We start from the raw sequence: 21,801 nt of genomic DNA on the forward strand, positions 1-21,801 counted from the left end.
CAAAACTGAACAAATACCGTAACACATTTTTATCTAAGACATGCTTTTTCATACTTTCTAATATTGTGACTGTATGCATTCAACACATAATATTTTCCTGCATAACCCACCTCTTGAAGACTGAAAGTGGGCTTCTGAAACCCAAACAGATGTTTTGAAACAGAAGAAGCAGTATTAGCAGGTTGTTAATGAAGCCAGCCATGTCCACCCTGATATTTCTGGCCTGATTAAGCAAGCAGAAAAAGAGCAGTACAGTTCTATCAGCTGTGATCCTGACAATCAGATGGCAGCAGCAGCAGTATCATTTCACTTCTTCATTATTGTGTGCTCTGTGGGCATCCTCCAGCTTCTGACAGACCATTTATCTTGGAAAGCAACGCACTGTAAATCAGGAAGGTGGATGGTACTATGTTGTCTTTTTTATTAGCTGTAGAAAGCTGTTGAAGAATCTTCCCTTGCAGATAGATGACACTGTACTTCTATCCTCTTAAAGAGCTGAAGAGGACTAGCACTCCTGATGCTTTCTTCCCAGGTTGTGCAGTTAAATCTGCACCTTACTTATCCATCCACAGCACGGGAGACTTCAAGTGCCATCACAGAAACCAGCATCAGTCATCCTTCAGAACCTATAAAAATAGAAGGAGCATAAGGATGACTAACACATTAGAACACTAGTTCTCAGCAAATTGCTGTTGAGGCATTTAATATATTAGTAAGTTCTTTCATAAGCTTTAGCCCAACCCAGTAAAGATTGCATTGGTTCTGTTGATTCCCCCTTTTCCTTCCTTTTCCTTCCCTGCATACATGATCAGAAACAGACACATTTAATTTTGATACACAAAATGTATTCTCAAACATATTTCACATGATGGGAAGAAATATGAAAACCTCCTCAAAATGTAAAATGGAAAGCATGGAGTATTTCACGTATGTAAACACTAGTATTATGTGTTCTACAAGCATGAAAAAACAAGCACCAATTTGACATAGCAAGAATCAAGGTTTGTAAATTTTATTAACTATCACCAAATGTTTCTGTATATATTGCGGACTGGGAGAATATTTTACTTTTAATTTAACTTGTAATAAACCATTATGTCATTAATAAGCATGGGTTTCTTATGTGCTTTAGCTATTTTTAATATCCATTTCAGGAAAGAGATACTTAAAAATTATTTTTGGAAATACAGTAACCAGAACTGTTGACATCAGACTGCTTTATATTACATGAGTAGTTTTCTGTCCTTTCATACACTGAGAGTATGTCATCATAAACCATTAGTCTCTCTCCTGTTTAACTTCAACTGTTCTTACTTCCCCACTTTAGTATACACAGTATTCAATTCCAAAATTTTAATATTCTTTAATAATTATGCTAGAAAATTATATCATATCTTACTGAAGACATATATATTAATATTCTCTTATTTTTTGAGAATTCCAATTTTGGGAGAAGGAAAGTTTCCAGTCATAATCAAAATCTTTTAACTGGACCACAGTACATGTAGAAATTCTTCTAAATTAGTATAGATTACTAAATAGGGTATTCTAGATTAGTATAAATACTAATAAGAAAAAAACCCACCCAAATTAAAATATTTTCCAGCCCCTGAAAGACATAGTCAAAATACTTTCATAAGGATGAAATAGGAAATAAGGATTCTGACATGAAACCAGTGAAAATCCATGTATTTAAAAAAAGAAAAAATTACTCCCATTTCAAGGCACGTGTACCAAAAAGGCTTCTTATAAATCCAAAGTGCTTAAGCATAAACTTAGCAGCCATACTGGCTAAACAGTCACTGCTTGTTGTTAAACAGCTACACTAGATTTGCATTATTCACAAGATTTAAAATTCTGATTATGTTAACCAACATTAAATTTGCAAATTTTATTCACTGAAGGATGGCAAAAAAGATTTAGTCACAAACAACTGAAAAAACTAGTTTACAGCTTAATAAACACATTAGTTTTCAGCTTGCCAAAAATATGCAAAGGCTGTCCAAAACCATTCATACAAGCAATGATATAATCTTAATTCCTTTTTTAATGTAAATTTTCATGTCTCAATTTCTTTATTAGAAGAAGTGATCTAAATCATTTTCACTAGTGAACTATACAAATCTGCAACACATATAAAGGACTATGCTGTAATGAAGACCAAAAATCATTTAAAAACAAACAAAAAAGACAAATGTGACATGCTGATATGCTTCACGTAAGTTAACTACAATAATATAGGCTTCACTACTTTCACTCTTTAAGGAGTAACTACACAAAAGTAACAGTTCAATGTCTTTGTAAACTACCTGACCAGAGGTTCTACTACCTCTCTTTAGTTGTATTACCCAAGAAATTGTCTTTTCTTCCCATACTATAGTGGAAATTCGCTTGACAAGCAAGAAATCTGAAGAACAGGAACAGGAAGAATATAGTAAGATGTAACATACACAGAACTACAATATTCTGATTTTTTTTAAAATATGAAAATATATTTTCCAATAACTAGAAATAAAAACAAATGCTTACTTTATGTCAGCTTCACTATGTCTGAGATCTGTTATATCAAGTCTGTTACAAACATTTACATGGTATACAGTTTAATAAAGGAGATTTATTTAATATAAAAGAAACAAAAGGAAGGAACTAAGAAACCAAACCCATAATCCCTCCTCGTTTGAAATGCAAGGGTTTCTTTACAGCAGCTTCCAATTCTCACTACAAGTTAAGCATGGTAATAGCAAAAATCACCAGAACACATCTTAATGTTAAGAGAATATGTGACAATTTGTGGCTGACCACAGGAGATGGAGGTAAAGCAGTAATTTGGAATAGTCTAAAAAAACCAAAGAAATTAAGCTCCAGTGAGATAAATACACATCTCTATAGTCTCTTTAAAAATGGCCCATTTTCATCCCCAAATGCTTTTCACAGTATCACAGTACAACTAGATTGGAAGCGACCTCCAAGATCATCAAGACCAGCCCATACCCTAACACCTCAACTATACCATGGCACCAAGTGCCACATCCAGTCTTTTCTAAAACACATCCAGGGATGGTGACTCTACCACTTCCCCAGGCAAAGCATCCCAATACTTTATAATTCTTTCCGTAAAAAACCTTTTCCTTATATCCAACCTATATCTCCCCTGGCACAACTTGAGATTGTGTCCTCTGGTTCTGTCAATTGCTGCCTAGAAAAAGAAACCAACCCCCACCCCCACCTTACTACAACCACCTTTCAGGAAGTTGTAGAGAGTGATACAGTCACCTCTGAGTCTCCTTTTGTCCAGGCTAATCAACCCCAGCTCCCTCAGCCGTTCCTCACAAGGCTTGTGTTCCAAGCCCCTCATCAGCCTCATTGCCCTCCTCTGGATGTGCTCAAGCATCTCAACGTCCTTCCTGAACTGAGGGGCCCAGAACTGGACACAGCACTCAAGGTGCAGCCTCCAGTGCCCATAATACATGGGAAGAATGACCTCCCTGGTCCTGCTAGCCACACCATTCCTGATACAGGCCAGGATGCCATTGGCCTTCTTGGCCACCAGGGGCCACACTGCCGGCTCATGTCTGCTGTCAACCAGTACCCCTAGGTCCCTTTCTACCTGGGCACTGTCCAGTCACACTGTCCCTAGCCTATAACATTGCAGGAGGTTATTGTGGCCCAAAATGCAGGACTCGACACTTGGATTTAGTAAACCTCATCCTACTGAACTCTGCACATCCATCCAACCATTCCAAGTCCCTCTGCAGAACCCGCCTCCCTTCCAACAGACTGACACATGCTCCCAGCTTAGTGTCATCTGCAAATTTATTAATGAAAGACTCAATGCCCTCATCCATGTCATCAGTAAAAATATTGAACAGGACTGGCCCCAGCACAGTCTCCTGAGGGACACTACTGGTGACTGGTCGCCAGCTGGATGCAGCACCATTCACTACCATTCTCCCAGCCTAGCCATCCAGCCAGTTCTTTGTGGACACACTGTTAGAGGTCTAGGAAAATTACAGCCAGGAAAATCATTCCCAGGCTGAGGTCTCTCCTAGCTCCCTCAGATCCTTTCCCAAGCTGATAACATGTTCAGCTCTGGTAGGGAGGTTTCTTCCCAGGATGGTAGTTTTGTTAACTGTGTTAACTGTGGGACCCGTCTCGAAGTACTTTCCCAGGGGCGTTTTCCCAATTATCCAATGAACTAGTGTCTTGTCTTAGCTCAGCGGAACCCCCTATAAATATGAACCACGTTCTCAATAAAAACCCTTCTTTTCCCCAAGGAGCTCCGTGTTGCTATCATTGCTTTCTCTAGCTCAGTAGCGACAGTTCTTAACTCAGCCAAGAGTGCTACTGTCCAAGTCATGGGCTGCCAGCTTTACCAGAAGTATGCTGTGGGAGACAGTGTCAAAGACCTTGCTGAATTCCAGGTACACAACATCCACAGCCTTTTCCACATCCACCAGGTGGGTCACTTGGTCGTAAAAGGAGATCAGGGTGGTCAAACATGACCTACCCCTCCTAAACCCATGCTGGCTGGGTCTGATACCCTGGCCATCTTGCAAATTCTGCATGATGGCACTTAGTATAAACTGTTCCATAACCTTGGTATTGAGGTCAGGGTAACTGACCTATGATTACTAGGATCCTCTTTCCCATCCTTTTTATAAATGAGTGTCACATTGGCCAGCTTCCAGTCATCTGGAACCTCACCAGGACTTTTGGTAAATGATGGAGAGCGGCTTCCAAACTCATTTGCCAGCTCCCTCATCACCCTGGGATGAATCCCATCTGGTCCCATAGATTTATGAATATCCAAGCATCTCAGCAGTTCTCTGACTGCCTCCTCTTGGATAACAAGGGGGCTATTCTACTCTCTAACACCATCTGCCAATCCAGGAGGACAGTTATCCTGAGGACAAACCATTTTCCCACTAAAGACTGAGGCAAAGAAGGCATTAAACACCTCTGCCTTCTCCTCATCCACAATTACTAAGCTCCCTCCCTCACCCAATAGAGAACAAAAGTTGGTCTTAGCGTTCCTTTTACCATTAAACTATTAGCAGAATCATTTTTTATCATCCTTTACTGAAGTTGCCTTTTTAATTTCATACTGAGCTTTGGCCTCCTTAATTTTTTTCCTGCATGCCCTAGCAGCCCCCTAAATACTTCCTGAGACAGCGGACCCTCTTTCCAAAGATGATACATCCTCTTTTTATTTCTAAGTTCCTTCAAAATCTTGCCGCTCATCCAGGCTGGACGTTTGCTTCATCAACTCATTTTTTGGCACACAGGGACAGTCTGTTCCTGTGCCCTCAAGACTTCTGTTTTGAAGCACATCCACCTTTCCTGAACTCCTTTGTTTTTAAGGGCTGCTTCCCAAGGAACTCTTTGAATAGGTATCCTAAATAGGCCAAAATCTGCCCTCCAGAAATCCAATGTAAAAGTCTTTTTGATGTTCCTCCTGATTCACCAAATATTGAGAATTCTATAATTTCATTGTTACTGTGCCCCAAGCGGCCTCCAACAACCACATTTCCCACCAGCCCATCTCTATCTACAAGTAACAGATCTAACATAGTCTCTCCCCTGGTGGGCTCACTCACTAGCTGTGACAAAAACTTATCTTCCACATACTCTTAAAACTTCCTGGACTGCCTCTTTTCTGCTGTGTTAAGTTCCCAGCAGATGTCTGGCAGGTTAAAGTCCCCTACAAGATGATCCTGAATTGTTACCTACTTAGAGAGTAAGTTGTTCACCTCTTCTTCCTCATTGGGTGGACCATAACAGACTTGCAGTAGCATATCAGCCTTGCCCTTAATTCAACTCTATCATCATTAGTTTCAATACCTTTGGCATCAAAAACCTCCCTAATATAAAGGGCCACCCCTCCACCTCTTCTCCCTTTCCTGTCTCTTCTGAAGAGCTTGTAGCCATCCAGTGCAGCACCCCAGCTGTGTGAGTCATCCCACCACGTTTCCGTGATAGCAACCACATCATAGCTTTGCTGTTGCACCATGGTCTCCAGCTCTTGTTGTTTGTTACCCATGCTGCATGCATTAGTATACATGCACCTCAGCTGGGCTACTGATTTCACCCCTAACTCAGGCTTACTACCCTTGGGCCTGCTTTCAGACAGCCCAACTGCTTCCCCTTCCCCCTTCAAACCTAGTTTCAAGCTCTCTCAATGAGTTCCACCAGTTCAGAAGCTAAAATCCTTCTGCCCTCAACAGAAAGATGGAGCCCATCCAGTTCTAGCAGGCCAGGTGCTATAGAAGTTGCCCCATGATCAAAGAACCCGAAATTCTGCCTATGACACCAATCTTTGAGCCATTTGTTAATAATGTGAGGTCTCCTATTCCTTCTACTGTTTTTTGCAGCTACCAAAGGGACTTAGGAAAAGACTACCTGTGCCCCTGCCCTATCAACCACTTGACCTAGTTCCCTAAAGTCACTTTAATTGCCCTAATACTCCTCTTTCCAATCTTATCACTGCCAGCCTGGGGTATCAACAGTGGGTAATAACAAGTGGGCTGCATCACCCTAGGAAGTCTCTCGGTGATGTCTTTTACCCAGGCCCCAGGGAGGCAGCACACCTCCCTCTGGGATGGGTCCAGTAAACATATGGGGCTCTCTGTTCCCCTCAGAAGGGAGTCACCCACTATGATTACCCTTTTCTTTTTGATATTAGAGACGGTGACCCATCTTACAGATGAATCATAATTGGGATGTTCACTGGTCAGATCATTTTCTTCTAAATCATCTGGCTGACTCTCTAAATCCAGGGTCTTGTACCTATTCTGAAGGGACCCACTTCCACTCCCCTTCATCGACCAAGTGTCCTCCTATTGCCTAACAGCGAGAAGTCTGGGAATCCTCTGACTCCTGGTGGGCCTCCCTCAAGGATAGGAGGGCGGAGCTCTACAAATCAATTTCCCTTTCATTTTCCTTAATACTCCTTAGTCTTTCCACTTCCTCATAAGTTTTTTCCTTCCTCCTCTTTCCACCAGTGAAAGGAGAGCATTCACCCGCTCAATCCACAGACAGGCTTCTTCTGCAATGCCCCCTGATGATCCACTGATAAGCTCAAACACTCCACACAGGAATGGGTCTGTACAGACACATCCTTTTTGGATGTTCTATTTAGTTACACACACTTGTGCTTATTACAGTTTTTGATCATGTATAGACTATTACTAACAGAAACCCCAAAACCAACCAATCAACTAACAGAAACACAGTAAACAACACATAGCAAACCTTACTAGCAGGAAGAAACCTGCAACCCTGCCTGCTTGCGCTGCCTGCATGAACTGCCACGCAAACTGCCATGAGATGTGCTGCACCCCTGCTTGCCCACTCCCAAGGTTTATCAGCTGGATGAATATGAAATATGAGGTTTAATGTACCTAATATTTCAGATTAGATTCCTGCACAATGAAATTTTACATTTGGAAGGAAAGAAGAGGAAAAAATTTAAGAAGGCAGCGCTATCCTGAAGTTATTCCAATGTAATGTTAGGTATGATGCAATTCAGAAAAATATGAGATGAGGGGAAAAGTATCAAAAAAAGTGAGGATGTGAGATTCAGTAATAAGACTACATAATTTAGGTTCATTATGTGCACATATAGATTCCACTGTTACGCTTCCAATTTGGGGTTAGAGATCCCAAGGGAACAGAAGTAATTAAATAAAGACATAATTAATGACAAAGACTACAGTGAAAGTAGAGAAAGGGAGATGAAAATTAGATTGGACAATGCAAGCATGTTATTTTATCCCACCCAAACAAACCCAAAAGCAAGGGAGTAAAGAAAAAAAAAACAGCCTAAAGCAACTAGCACAAAGACTGAATGGGGGGTAGGAGGAGGAGAGGCAGGCAAGAAGCTGGAATTCAAACAGAATGCAAAAGAGAATAACAATATATCAATGTGACATTATACAAAATTAGAAGTGTGTCTTTTAAAAGAATAACAATTAATTTAGAAAAAGCAGCTACAAAAAGTTCTGTATTAGCCACAAGTTAATAAACCACATTATAGTATTTTCTTACTTTTTGTTTAGTCACTAGAACATTTTTTATACAGTACCAAGAGAACAAGCTAGAAGCAGAAACTGTACTCTCAACCACCACTACCTTCAAAGAAAAGAAAAATTACAAGATTATCAAAATTCATGGGGATTAATATCCAAGTCTATCACAGATGGTAATTCTCATACATGAATCTCTGTCTTTATTTCTTATGCAATGAAGTCATGGAAATGAGCAAGGATTCTTTGCATTCTGTCTTCAGCTAGAGCCAAGTTCACATTTTGTCTTAGGCAATATTTTAAGCTTAGACAGTAACTGAGTATACAAATAATAGCTAGGTCAACAAATGAGCTGCAGCTAGGCCTCCAACTTGGAACACTTCACTTCTAATAATACAGGATAATCAATATGTTGTGGGAATCTGCTTAGGGATTAATTAATGCATTAAATGCAGCCACCTAGGACACAGATTCATAGGAAAACACATTTCATAAGAAGCCATCAAATTAGACAACTTCTTGATCCGCAACATCAATAAAAAATATCTCACAAAACATATCTAAGGATTGGGAGAAGATGTATAATGCAGATGACACTGGACTGGGACAAATGACTGATGCATAACATCGTTGTGTTGCTATGCAGAAGGATCCTGACAGGCAGGAGAAATGTCCTTATCTTGATCCACAAGCCTCTCATTATATATTCTCACCCCTGCCCAGCTCAGAAAAGGAGTGACTTAATGGTTTGGGATAGGCCCTTGGTGTTTAGCCAAGGCTAATCCACCAGAAAGATTAATGGTACCTTTGGCTGCATGAGCCAAAACATGGCCAGGACATCACTGAGGGGATCCCTCCCCGCGCTGCTGGTGAAGCCACACATGGAGTGCTGTATCCTAGACTGGGCTCCCCCGTGTGAGAGAGACATGGGCATACTGAAGAGAGCCCATACCATGAAGATGCTGAAGACACTGAAGTATCTCTCCTGCCAGGACAGGCTGAGAGACTGTCGACTGTTCAACCCTGAGAAGGCTCAGGGAGATCTCATCAAGGTATAGAAATATATGAAGGAAGCATGCAAAGAGGATGAAACCAGATGCAAACTTATTCAACGTCTTAATCAGTGATCTGGGCCAGGGGACCCAGTGCCCCCTAAAATCAGTTCACAGATGGCACCAAGCTGGGTGGGAGTATTGCCCTGGAAGGCAGAAAGGTTCTGGAGAGGCTGAATCAATGAGCTGAGGCCAGTGGATGAGGCTCAACAAGGCCAAGTACTGGGTTCTACCGTTGGGTCACAACAACCCTCTGTAGTACAAGACTGTCCCATGGAAAAGAATCTCCAACCATCTATTGTAGTTGTTGGCTGCCTTTTATTTTCCTCTTCTTGCTCTGCATTTGTTCAGGAAGATGGTGCCCTCCCCCCCTCAGCCATGTATTAATTTCGCATCAGAACAATTGGCCAGTGTGCCATCACAACAGAAAAGGTGTGAGCATACAGCTGGGGCTGTAAAGGATCCCCTTGATAGGGCGGCAACTCAGAACAAATATGGTGTAATGTTAAACATATTTTTTAAAAATGAAAATGGTAATTTTTCAAATGTAGCTTGCCTTTTGGTTTAATTTCTATTGTGCAAATTCCTATCTTCTGCTACCAACAAAAACCTCAGATATGAATACCAAAGGAATAATAAAAAAAGAGAAATATTATTGCTCTTAATGTTGCTTTTATGAATCTTCTCCAAAATTTGTTCTGCTGAGAATAAGTACAACGCATATTTTTAAAATAAATATTTTATAAAGAAACCTATTGCTGAGTCCATCACCGGAAGGACAATATTAATACATTGAATAAAGGACTGTGATTTGAATTTTCTTTTATGCATTACAGCATAATACAGTGAAACTGGATTCATTCTAACAGGATTTACTCTTTGCATGTTTTCCAAACATGTTGTAATTAGACAATGTGTATTTCCTGTTTAACTAGAAGATTAAAATGGTAATTAATATTAAGGTCCCCTTAAAGGATTATTTATAAGGGCAACACAACATATGAAAAAAGTTCAATATCTGAATCTAAGCTTATTTTGAGAGATTCTGATGACCCATGAAGCATTTTTACTTCTGGGTTTCCTTCTGGGAAAGTAAATTCTACTTACTATCTTAAGACAGACTATCTGTACCAAGAAAAATAATAAAGCAAAATCCTTCAAATGCTCTGTCAATTCAGTAAGTATGGTAAGTTTTATCCACTACACAGATTTTTTTGTTGTTTTATTAAATTAATAAAAAGTTTTATACAGCAAATAAATGGATGATGAAGCACTGTCATGTACACTCTTCCCTTTTGGAGACCAATAGGTTCACAACACAACTTGCAGTTTCCTAACTGCTGTAACAAGAGAAAATCATAAACCCTATGGCCGCAAGGCATAAACAAAAAGCATTCATTAAACAATAAAGGAAGCATTCAATTTTATTTAGTAAACAACTCATACAGCAATAGCAGTAATGGAAATCACAGACAAATGCAAGGAAACAGATTATTATATATGTTTATGCAAAGAAAAAACAAGGGCATTATTTCTAGGGAGACTGGGCAAAAATTTTTAGAATATATAGAAACTAAAAGCAGCCTCAGATTTTTTTTGTGAGCTTCAGGATATGAATGAGAAAACACAAAAAAAACCCAAGGGAAGCAAAAAAACTACAATTCAAGGTGTCATAATTGCTGTCAGCAAGCCCTGCATACAGCTGTCAACCCCAGCATCTCCCAATCAGAAGTGACAAAAGTTTAAGCAGATTTGATTTTGTCAGATAAGCTTCTAGAATTTTTAATTTTTTAACACTCTAAGAACTCCATGGAAACAGAAGAAAATGTGTAAGAAAAAAAAATGCAGAACAGATTTAACTACTACTTCACAATGTGATCTTATTGAGTAGCCTTTGCTTAAGATGTGGTTATTTGCCAACAAGTAAAGCTGTCCTACGACTACCTTCTCAGTCACATTTTCCTCCTATTCCTAAAGTAAATACAATAAATGCCACTCCTCAACACTATGCACACTCTATGCACATAGGTGTGAGACAAAGAAATACCTGAAAAAGAAGATATTTTAATATTGCACAATGTAGAGACACTTGCCAGAGTGCTTCAGACCAAAATAAAATTAATGTTCTTGGAAATTCTGGACACTCACATCAATTTCTGAATTCTAAGCTAAGATTTTTCAAAACATGATACACAGTTCAAGGTAAGATTTTTTTTACTCATTTTTCTCCATCACCATACTGTAAATTATTTGGTATAAACTTGTTTAGAACAAGGAACTGTACTTTGTTTGATAGAACAGAAATATGTAAGCAACCACCATAAAAAATCTTTGCTGTTCATATTAATACAATTGTGCTTGCATTAGTAAAACAGGAGACTTCAAGCAGAAATTCACTTTTGCAGCCTGAAACTGCTTGAAAACTCCTGATCTTCTCTTGGGAGTCACATACAAATTTCAGAAGTCTGAAGATAAGACAACATGTGTTGGTTCTCCCACTTTGCATTTTAATAGCATTTGAAAAGTATTCTATTCAAAATAAATCACCTTACAATGCTTCTGCTTTGACCAGGTATCAAAACAAGCAAAATTCTCTTGTCAAGAAAGACAACACTTTTTACAGAGAGACAACATCTTAGCAAACTGCTAGTTTCATATAACGAAAAAATGAACAAGCTGCATGGTACTAATTACTCGCTTAAAAGGGAAAACACATAAGATGCCTTTGCTTTCATTTAATTACCAGATCATTATCAGTGGCACAATGAAATAACAATAAAAGTTAACTGAAATGCCCTTTGTTTTCCCTTTGATATGCAAAATTAGGAAACATTAAAGGGAGAATGTTTTATAGAGTAAGGATTAGCCTCCAAGGATAAAACAGATGAGAGATAATTTCATATACTTAAGTTCAATTATGCATTACATATGAATTATTGCATTCATATATATATATATATATATATATATATATATATATATATACACACACACACACACACACACACACACACACACATATATATATATATGCATTGCATGTTCCTTCACTAAGAAGGACATTGAACTGTGGTGGGCTTAGCTGCAGGACTCTGTGAGGGACACCAGAAGCTGTCCCCGTGTCACACAGAGCCAGTTCCAGTCAGCTCCAAGATGGATCTGCTGCTGCCCAAAGCTGAGCCCCTTGGCCATGCTGGTGACGCCTCTGCTATAACGTATTTTGGAAAGGGTAAAGAACACTGCACAGCAGCTGAGAGGGGTGAGAACAACTGAGAGAAACAACTCTGCAGACCCAAAAGTTATTGAGGAATGAGGAGAATGAGATGCTCCAGGCACCAGAGGTCCACGTGCAGCCCACAGAGCCCTCGCCAGAGCAGGCAGATGTACCCTGAAGGAAGCTGTAGTTCCTAAAAAGTCCGTGCTGGAGAAGGCTCCTGGAAAGAGCTGCAGCCCATGAGGGATCTATACTAGAGCAGTCTGTTCTCAAAGAACCAAACCTATGAAGAGAATGCTGGAACTGGAGGACTCATGGAGGACTGTCTCCCACAGGAGAGACCCCAGTCTGGAGCAGGAAGAAGCATTATGAACTGACTGCAACTCTCATTCCCAATTCTCCTGCACAGCTCAGGAAATGGGAAGAATTGAGAGTGAAGCTGAGGCTGAGGGAAGCTGGTTGTAAATATGTTCTTATTCTCAGCATCCTACTCTGTTAATTGGTAATAAATCAAAAAGGAGAATATCGGAGCTGGAAAGGTGCCCACAAGGATCACTGAGTCTAACTCCTAGCCCTGCACAGTACAGTCCCCAAGAGTCACACCATGGGCCTGAGAACATTGTCCAAAGGTTTCTTGAATTCTTGAACTTCCCACTGTAGGGACAGGCTAAGTTGTTTTGTCAGATTACTGGAGCAGTTGCCAAAGGTACTGGATGAAGCTAAGCACTAGAAAAAAAAAGAAGAAATGACGCTGTGTAGGCTAGAAGATTGCAGCAGGGGCAGGAATACTGCTAATGCTAGCAAACTTCTGACTCTCCTTGTAATGCATCTTTATGCCTGGTGTTCTGCAAATGGTGATTCCTGGTTCAGTACAACATTCTCATGAGGATGCTCGAGTGTTTACTTCCATAGTTTCTATTTGCTCAGTAGGATGCTGGAATGACCTGTCAATTCAAATACTATCATGACATCCCTCAGCTCCAGACACACCCCCTGCAAAAACCTGCCTTCTTTAGGTAACAAATGTATGGCTACTAGAAATAAAAATTAGAAAAATTAAGAACTTTTTTCTAACCCCTTTAATTGTATGCCTCTTTTAAGTAATTCTAGGTAAAAATCTGGAACATTTTCCTATATATCCAGTCTACCTCATGTAGTTAAACTGAGATTTACAGCATTGTAGCTTCACAGAAGTTATGAGCAATTTCAATTAATGAAAAGAAGTCAACAAAAGTTTCTTAGAGTTCATTACAAAAGTAACATTGTAATCCTTCCTTGCTCCACATGGCGCAGATAACAACACTTCTTAATTAAGGAAAAAGATAATGACGAGAGTGGAAGATAAAAACCAAGTCATTGAACCCAATTCCATTTAGTATTTGTTAACAATTGAGCAACATAAGATCCATGCTAAAAGCAGATAAATGAATCCTCAACTACTATAGGCCTTTTCATTACACACTTTTTACTAGTGTCTTGGTTTAGGACAACTAGTTAAACGCATTGTTTTCAAAACTAGTATCCATAGGAAAGAAAAAATTCTGTAAATATCAAAATAATGCTAGAAATTTAGCATCTCTAGAGATACAGATTTTCAGTGTCACAAAATATAAAATACTAAGGTAACAACACAATAAAACAAACAGTATTTCAGCAGAACAAGTCTTAACATTACATTGAATTTTTAAAAAGTATAAACAACACAATTGCCTGTAAATATACTAGCACTGGGTTTTTCTATGAAGTGCGTAAATATAGGTACAGGAATAGTATTTAGTAGGACATAAATGAATAATCAAGAAGAAGCCCAAGTTTCTTTGCTAGAAGGCACCATCACACATGGGAAAACAAGAGTTCACAGGAGAAAATGGAAAAAAAACAAAGCATACTAGAAAGGAAGAATAAGGGAAAGAAAACCAGCACAAGAAAGAAGTCCTGACACCATACTGTGCTCCATTGCTATGTACAAAACATCCAACATCATGGCAGAAGTCAGGAAAAGGGACTCCACATTGGAGCAGGCAAATGTGCTCTAAATGAAGCTTCAGCCTATGGAAACCCCACACCAGAGAAAGCTCTTGGCAGGTGCTGTGGTCTGTGGACAGGTATCCATTGTGACAGATGCATGTGTCCTCTTAGCCACACAGTACAGGTTCCAGAGAAGATAATAAAGATCTGAGCCATTAATGGGCCGAGAATTCAGGTTTTATCTGTTCTCTGAAAACCCACAAAGGAGCAGAATGACCCAGTAAGCATCCATGCTCCTGAGCTTAGAACACTGATGATGAGATTAAAAAATGCATAGCAAGTGGCTGTTCCAAAGATCATTTGTCAAGGAACAAAGTAAGGTATGGGCACAAGGAGTTTTATGCATACTTTTCCCGCTGTATACGATTTGACTATGAGCAAACCACATTATTCCATAAATAAGACAGCCTAAGTGAACCTTCTTTGAGCTCTCCCTACCAGGCAGCATGCAAGTGATCTCCCCTCTGGAGTAGGGTGGCCTCTCAAAGTTGTTCCTTGAAGCAGAGAGACCATTATACCAAAGGTAGGTCTTTTTTAAGTGATTGATATTGCATATAGCCTTGTTAGAATGGTAGCTTTGATTTGTGCCTGGTAATTTTGAATCATTTTTCAAATGATTGAGTTACACAGTAATAAGCACCAAACTGTACTTCACAGTTTTACAACATATTATTAATAACACTTTTGCTAAAACCCTTTGACAGTGGTTCATTAAATGATGTAAACCACCTATTCGTGACACTCATTAGGAGCATGGCCCTGCAGGGGGCTCACACTAGAAAAGTTGCGTATCAAAAGACTGTAGCTAAGGAGAGGACTCACATTTTAACAGTTCTTGAAGGATTATATCCCATTTCCCACAGGAGGGACCTTGCATGGAAGCAGGGGGAAGGGGAGGAGTCCACTGCAATGTTAGATCCTATGGCCTGGCCCAAAGGGACAGGGTTGGAGACTTAAGGGAAACACGTTCCATTTGTTGTGATTTGCATTTTATGTTACAGGAGTTCCTATGAAAGGACCTACCTCAACTATGGGCGGATGAGCCTCACGCAAGGCGCAAGTGTAACTGTGACCTGACCCAGTTTTTGTGCCCAGGAACTCTCCACAACACACCTCTCTGTCCTGAGCAATCACAAGAACAGACAGAGCTCCAAGTCATGGACTGAACATACCCAGTGAACATTTGTGGGCATTTTACAAGAGTGGTCCATACACGAAGGATCTGTGTATATATCAAAAGACAGGAAGTGGTGTCTAAGTAGTAAGGATAATATGGATGTTTTGGATAACATGGGATCTGAGCATGATATGACCAAGGTGGATTTCAGGATGGGGTGTGGGTTTGTGGGTATAAATTGCACTGATTTTGGCTTGGATGGAGTACATTTTCTTCCCAGTAGTTTATATCAACTTATGCTTTGGATTTGTAAGCATATGAACATTGAAAACATATGGATGTTTTAGCTGTTGCTGAGCAGTGGTTACACAAAGCCAAGGCCCTCCCTGCTAATAGTATCACTGCACAATTAAGAAGGTTGGAAGGGACACTGTCAGGACAACTGACCCTAACTGGCCAAAAAGATATCCCATACCACAGAAAGGAGAACTGTGGAAACATTTGGAGTGAAGGCATTTTTCTTCCCAAGAAAGCCCTACATGTGAAGGAGCCCTACTTCTTGCAGGTGATGAACACTGGCCAATGGCAAGGAGGACATGAATTCTTTATTTTGCTTTGCTTGTGCATGCAGCTTTTGCTGTCCCTGTCTTCATCTCAACCTCATGAGCTTTGTCATTTTCTTTTGACTGTCTTGCCCAGCCCACTGGGGGCCAGGAAGATAGATCTATGTGGTGCTAACATGCCCACCAGCCTTAAATCACAACTAGTTTTATTTGCTATCTCCGTAACACAAAACAAGCCAAAAGAGAAACAACCATGAAGGGGAAAACAAATAACCAGCATTAGTGTCTAAACTACTGTGAACATGTTCCCCACTCTCTACAACTTCCACACCAGCTTCCTGATAAGATTTCCTTGTAGAAATGTATTTTACTCTGGTTCTTAGGGTATGAAGGAGGACCCTCAAGCTTGTTCATTTCCAGAATAAAGTCAAGCAAATGTTCTTCCTTGGAAAATGCTATCCGACTATACATTATTAGGATTAGAAAAGATGATACATGAAAAATACTAGAATACTCATCCAACGTCTAAATTTTAGACTCAATCCCCAAATAAATGCTTTTACTGCAAAAAATATACTTGTAGAAAAAAGGTATATGAAATTCAAACTATGCAAGGTTGGGCAAGACAGCTTATTCCTTCTGGACGCTGGAATTGAAAAAATAATGTTTTAAATTTCGTTTTTATAGAAATACTATTTTCAAAACACAGGTGATTTAAATTATGTTTAACTCCCTTTTCATGAAACTGCAGGGACAGAAAAATCTTTACATCTAAGACTTCCCAGTAATTCCACTGTCTGTTTTGTCTTATGTAACATCAGGATTTGACTTATGAGGCAGAACAGCTTCACATTTCTTTTACTTCCTTTAATTGTTCAGTCAAAAATACGTACGAGAGATGGGAAATCTATGTAAACTCTACAGTACCTTCTCCCTCAGCATAACAAAAACTATTAAAGTGATAAAACTATTTATGCAATTAGTTTTCACATATGAGACCAATGGCAAGTGCAATTTTAAAAGCTTACTGACATACTGGTTACTCCTGCTTCTCAGTAACACCAGGCTTTAATCATTCTGAAAATCATGCCTGGCATTTAAAATTTAAAAAAAAAGTCAACTGCCATGAATCATACATATTTTGTCTCTCCCCAGGGCGTATTCAGTATTTTCAAAAATTTCAAGTTATCTTAATTTTAGATTGCCTTAGCTAAAGGAAACACATTACTGTCAGAATTATTCACAGCACAGTTTAAAAGGAGACCTATCCTTGAATAAAATCAGATACCTTTGAACACAAAAGGAGGAAAAGGAGGTTACTACTGAAGGAAATTTTTCATGCTACAAGAGGAGGTCCTTACAAGTGCCAGAAATTGAAGATATACTTTGCCTTTTAAAGATCTGACACCTAATAGAAAAACTGCAGAAGGTTTCTGCAAGAAACTCCTCCAAACTTTAAAATGGTACTAGTTTTCTTACAGCAAAAATAAAGAAAAATTATGACAAAACTGTCGGCAGACACACATTCATTCACTTAAATTATGAACCATAAAAAATTATGTATTATTTCAAATCAATGCATAAATGTTAAGAAACAAGATCTTGTTCTGTGGCAGATAACCACACACCTTTGAGAGTGAGGAACTGCAGCAAGTGGAAAGAACAAAACCACATCACACACACAGAGGACTGCAATTCCTGTTCAACAATATTAAAAATTAACTAGATTTCACATACTTACAGTTCAGTTTTTATATATATATATACGTGCACAAAAGTTCAGTCCACCAACATAAGCAATGAAACAAGAAGAAAGTTTCAAGAAAAGTTTTTAGAAGTTTTGCTGTAGACGAAAGTTTCTCAGAACTGGGTAGAATCAGATTTCATGTCAGCTTGATTTGGTTTTGGAGTTTATAATATAATTTAAAGCTACATAAAAAAACATGCATTGTGTATGGGCCTGCCAGATCAGGTTAGAAAGGTCTGCAAGATCATCTGTTCTCATTCTCAGCAGGCCACTACACTTCACCCACATCTTTTCAGGCAGGTATCTCCTACATTTTAGTTGGGATATACATATACATACATATATATATGCACAAACATATACACACACAGACACACACACACATATATATATGTATGTATATTTATACATACACCCCCGTTTATTTGACATTTTTGCAATTATTTTTTCTGGTAAGGCTCTCTTTATGTTTTAAATAGAATCCTGCACATAATGGATTAAAAGCATAATACAGGAAGCAATGTCTTTGCTTGATACTGATTTATTCCTTTTTTCCACAAAACTCTGACAGATGTGGGTATAAGATAATAATCACACTGCCCTTTCTATACCATTCTACAAAATCTTCAAGCTTTATGTTTTCTGACTTCTGCATAATGGTCACGATTTTAGGTTGAAGAAGAATCTTAAGACTCAGCTTGTACTTAGCTAATTTGTTGAACTCAATTCAGCTGAAAAGCATTTCAGCAATACACAGCTTGAACAACAGTCTGGTTTAATGATTTCTGAGCCTGTATATCAGAAAGCAAAAAATTAAGTTCTGCATTTTACTACAGAGATTGCCTTGCTGAGATCTGCAGACACCCGGCGAGAGAAACTGGAACATGGTAGAACACCATCTGGATTTTTTAGCTTTCAAAGTATAACCACTGTTCACTGAAAATTAAAATGAAATTTAGGATGTGCCAGAAACCTCCAATAGGAAACAAAAAAAAAGTTTACTTTTCCTAACCTGTGTACCTGTGAATCCTACTCATGTCTGGACTCTTGAATTCCACTATAGGAAAGGAAATGGAAGATAATTCAAAAGCTCTAAAGAAATCTCTTCAATATAGTTGAGGTTTAATCACAATTGGCAAAGGACTCAGTTCTTTGACTCAGTATTTGTCTTACTGCTATGCCCACTCTTATGGACTCTATATTGGTGTTGCAAAGGAGCTACCCCTCCCCCCATACAATAATGGCAAATATGTAGGTAGATATTTAAATGCCAAGTTTGAAATTTTTTTAATTCGGAAAATAAAAAAAAAATAGGTAATTATTTTACGTATTTTGCCTTTTGCTTCAGAATGCAACCTCTTTCCTGTGCTATTATATCTGTCAAGAGATTATTTTGATTAGCTGAAATGGCAGCAACTAAAAAGTCTGTCTTTTAAGCATGTTGCGCATGCCAGCATGGCAGGATACTTCTCTAGGAAGTGTTTGTTAAGTAATACCTCCTACGACAGAACAAAATGAGTCAGAAAGTAATTAGAAATACAGAATTTATTGGGGATTGACTCACTATTGGAGGAGGGGATGCGGCAGTTTCACAGACAACAGCAACAAACTGAACATCACAGGAAGAAACCTTTCAAAGATCATTTTAACTGCAGGCCAGCTCAAAAACCCTACCACTTTTCCCCTAATATTATTCTATTTAGAGACTACATGTTACGGAACAGAGCTAAAAGCAACCCAAACAAAGCAGCTTAGAGGCTGCAGTGAATTTCTGTGATGCACCTTCATTTGTCTATTCCACCTTCCTCCAGAACAGCCCACTCTTCTAACTGGATATACTTGACTATCCTTTATCACTACGGGAATACAGAATACAAATTGCAAAGAGAAAAAGCTATACTTACAGGACCAATTTTTTTGCTCGTTTGCGTAACAGTATTCAACTACTCATTTAACAATAACAATACAAACAGACAAACCATAAAACAACATCCCACAGAGAAAGAGGTTTTTCTTCAAAGATTGGCCTTTGCAGGAATAGGACAAAGGGAAGCCCCCAGAACACATGGCACAATGCTCATCCAGCATGGTGGGGAAGCGCAGGAGCATCTGCAGGGGATTGAAACAGCCCTGGGAATTAACCACAGGGACCAGGGCTGGCAAAGAGGGACCAGGCCTGTTCAGCCTTGAGAAAAGAAAGTTTGCGAGAGTTCTTATCACTGGGGGCTACAAAAGATGAGACTACCCTATCACAAGGAAGCACAAGGAGAAGACAAGAGGTAATGGGTATAAATTACTCCTGGGAAGATTCTGTTGGACAGCAAAGGAACATTTGTCATAATGAGAACAATCAGCCCGTGAAATAATCACCCCCGGGAGGTGGTGGATTTCCCAATGTTGGATTCTTTTAAAATCTATCTGGACAAGGTGCTGATGATCTTGACTGGACCATGCTTTTGCCAGAAAGGCTGGATCAGATGATCCTTAAGGTCTCCTTCCAACCTGATATTCTGTGATTCTTGTAAGAACAGCAATGATTAAAACAAACCCAAAATACCTACCTTGAGTCCCAGATTTTTAAAATTGTTTATTGTACCCCGTGTCACATAATTTTGTTACTCCAACAAATTCTGTAAGTAGTAACAAAAAGCTTGTTATTACTCAGCCAATACATGAATTCCTAGCCAAAATAGGAGGAAAAACCTAGCACTTCTACAGAAGAAGCAATGAGATCCAGCATGATTCTGGGCTTCTTGGAAGAGGACAGGAACAAATCTAATAAAAATTAAGGGCAACAGCATGCCTTTTAAAACAATGAAAGTAAAATCATTATCACAAACTATGAAACTGCAAGCCCATGGACTCATCTCTTTGACGTACAAAAAAAAAATATATGATGCATGACACAAGAATTTCTTATTCATAGATAAGATGAGATTTTGGAGCAAGATTTGCATTTATCTGAGAAAAGAAATGTGTAAAATCATTAGTCAGCTATTCAAACTAAAACAGCATGTGGAAGGAAATCGAAGACTTCTGCAAAGTATCAGCAAGCCAAGTTTCAGAAAGGGTCACAATTCTTTCATGCCAGATTCTCCAAGGCAATCATCATACTGAATAATGAATACTCTTAAAAATACAGCCTATCAGAAGAGATAGGGTTTGTTCACATGAGTGCAAGTCTAATCTTGTGAACTCAGTTGCAACATTCATGAAAAGACTCACCCAATGAGCATATGAATTGGAAACTCGGTTATGAGCCAAACTACATAACCACCAACTCATAACTACACAGGTACGTTTGTAAGAAAAGGTGGCAATGCCTTTTATTTGTAGTATAACATATACTCTTTTTTCTGTTTTAATTTTACAATCAAGTTCCCATAAAGAAAAGCTATTCTGACATTAGTTCAAGTACAAGCTAAGAAAACTACTTGGCTATAAAAAATTTGTACAAAAATGTCATTCTTAATTAATATTAAGAATACATATTAATGTTCCTCCATAATGCAGTAGCATGAAATGTCTATAAGCTAGACATGAGACTGTCCTTCCAAAATCAGATTTGTGAAGAAAGTAATTTACATGTTCATATTTTATCTAGTTCAACTACAAACCTTTCACATTAGTGAACTTTATAAACCAGTAAAAAGAAGTTTTAGACTAGTAAAAGGAAAAATTTTTAATTAATACACTAATGCTTATTTCGGGTATACCAATGAATTTTTTGATAATGTAAGAACAGTTAATTTAAAGATTTCCTATGCATTACAGTGCTTAGAAGTTTTTCCAAATACAACATCCACTCACCTACTTGCATGCAGTAACTTGTCAAAGTAGCATTTTAGCTCCTCCTAGATCACATCATCAGTTTCTTTAGCAAGAAGGCCCAAACATCCATTCCCAGTTCCCCGCTCAGCAAAACTGATTTTTCTGACATAAGGTGAAAGCTACCATGGGGTGAGGAGTGTGATTTGAGCAGAGAAAATACAAAAGTCACACTGTATAGAAGTAGCAGATGGTATTTTGAATAAGACTTTTGGACAGAATACTTTG

At 38.8% G+C, this 21,801-nt stretch overlaps 1 protein-coding gene across 39 annotated transcripts in view; it reads right to left on the reverse strand.

The window, feature by feature from the left end:
- Window positions 1–21,801, reverse strand: part of PAM (peptidylglycine alpha-amidating monooxygenase) — a 150,019-nt gene that overhangs the window by 75,698 nt on the left and 52,520 nt on the right. For all 39 annotated transcript variants that reach the window (XM_088157307.1, XM_088157302.1, XM_088157296.1 and 36 more), the window contains one exon: window positions 111–626. In XM_088157307.1, the coding sequence (XP_088013433.1) occupies window positions 111–202 (92 nt within the window). In that variant the 5' untranslated portion in view covers window positions 203–626. The remainder of the gene's footprint in view (window positions 1–110; window positions 627–21,801) is intronic.

This window comes from Sturnus vulgaris, chromosome Z, assembly GCF_052056855.1.
Source record: "Sturnus vulgaris isolate bStuVul1 chromosome Z, bStuVul1.hap1, whole genome shotgun sequence".
NCBI classification, from domain to species: Eukaryota; Metazoa; Chordata; class Aves; order Passeriformes; family Sturnidae; genus Sturnus; species Sturnus vulgaris.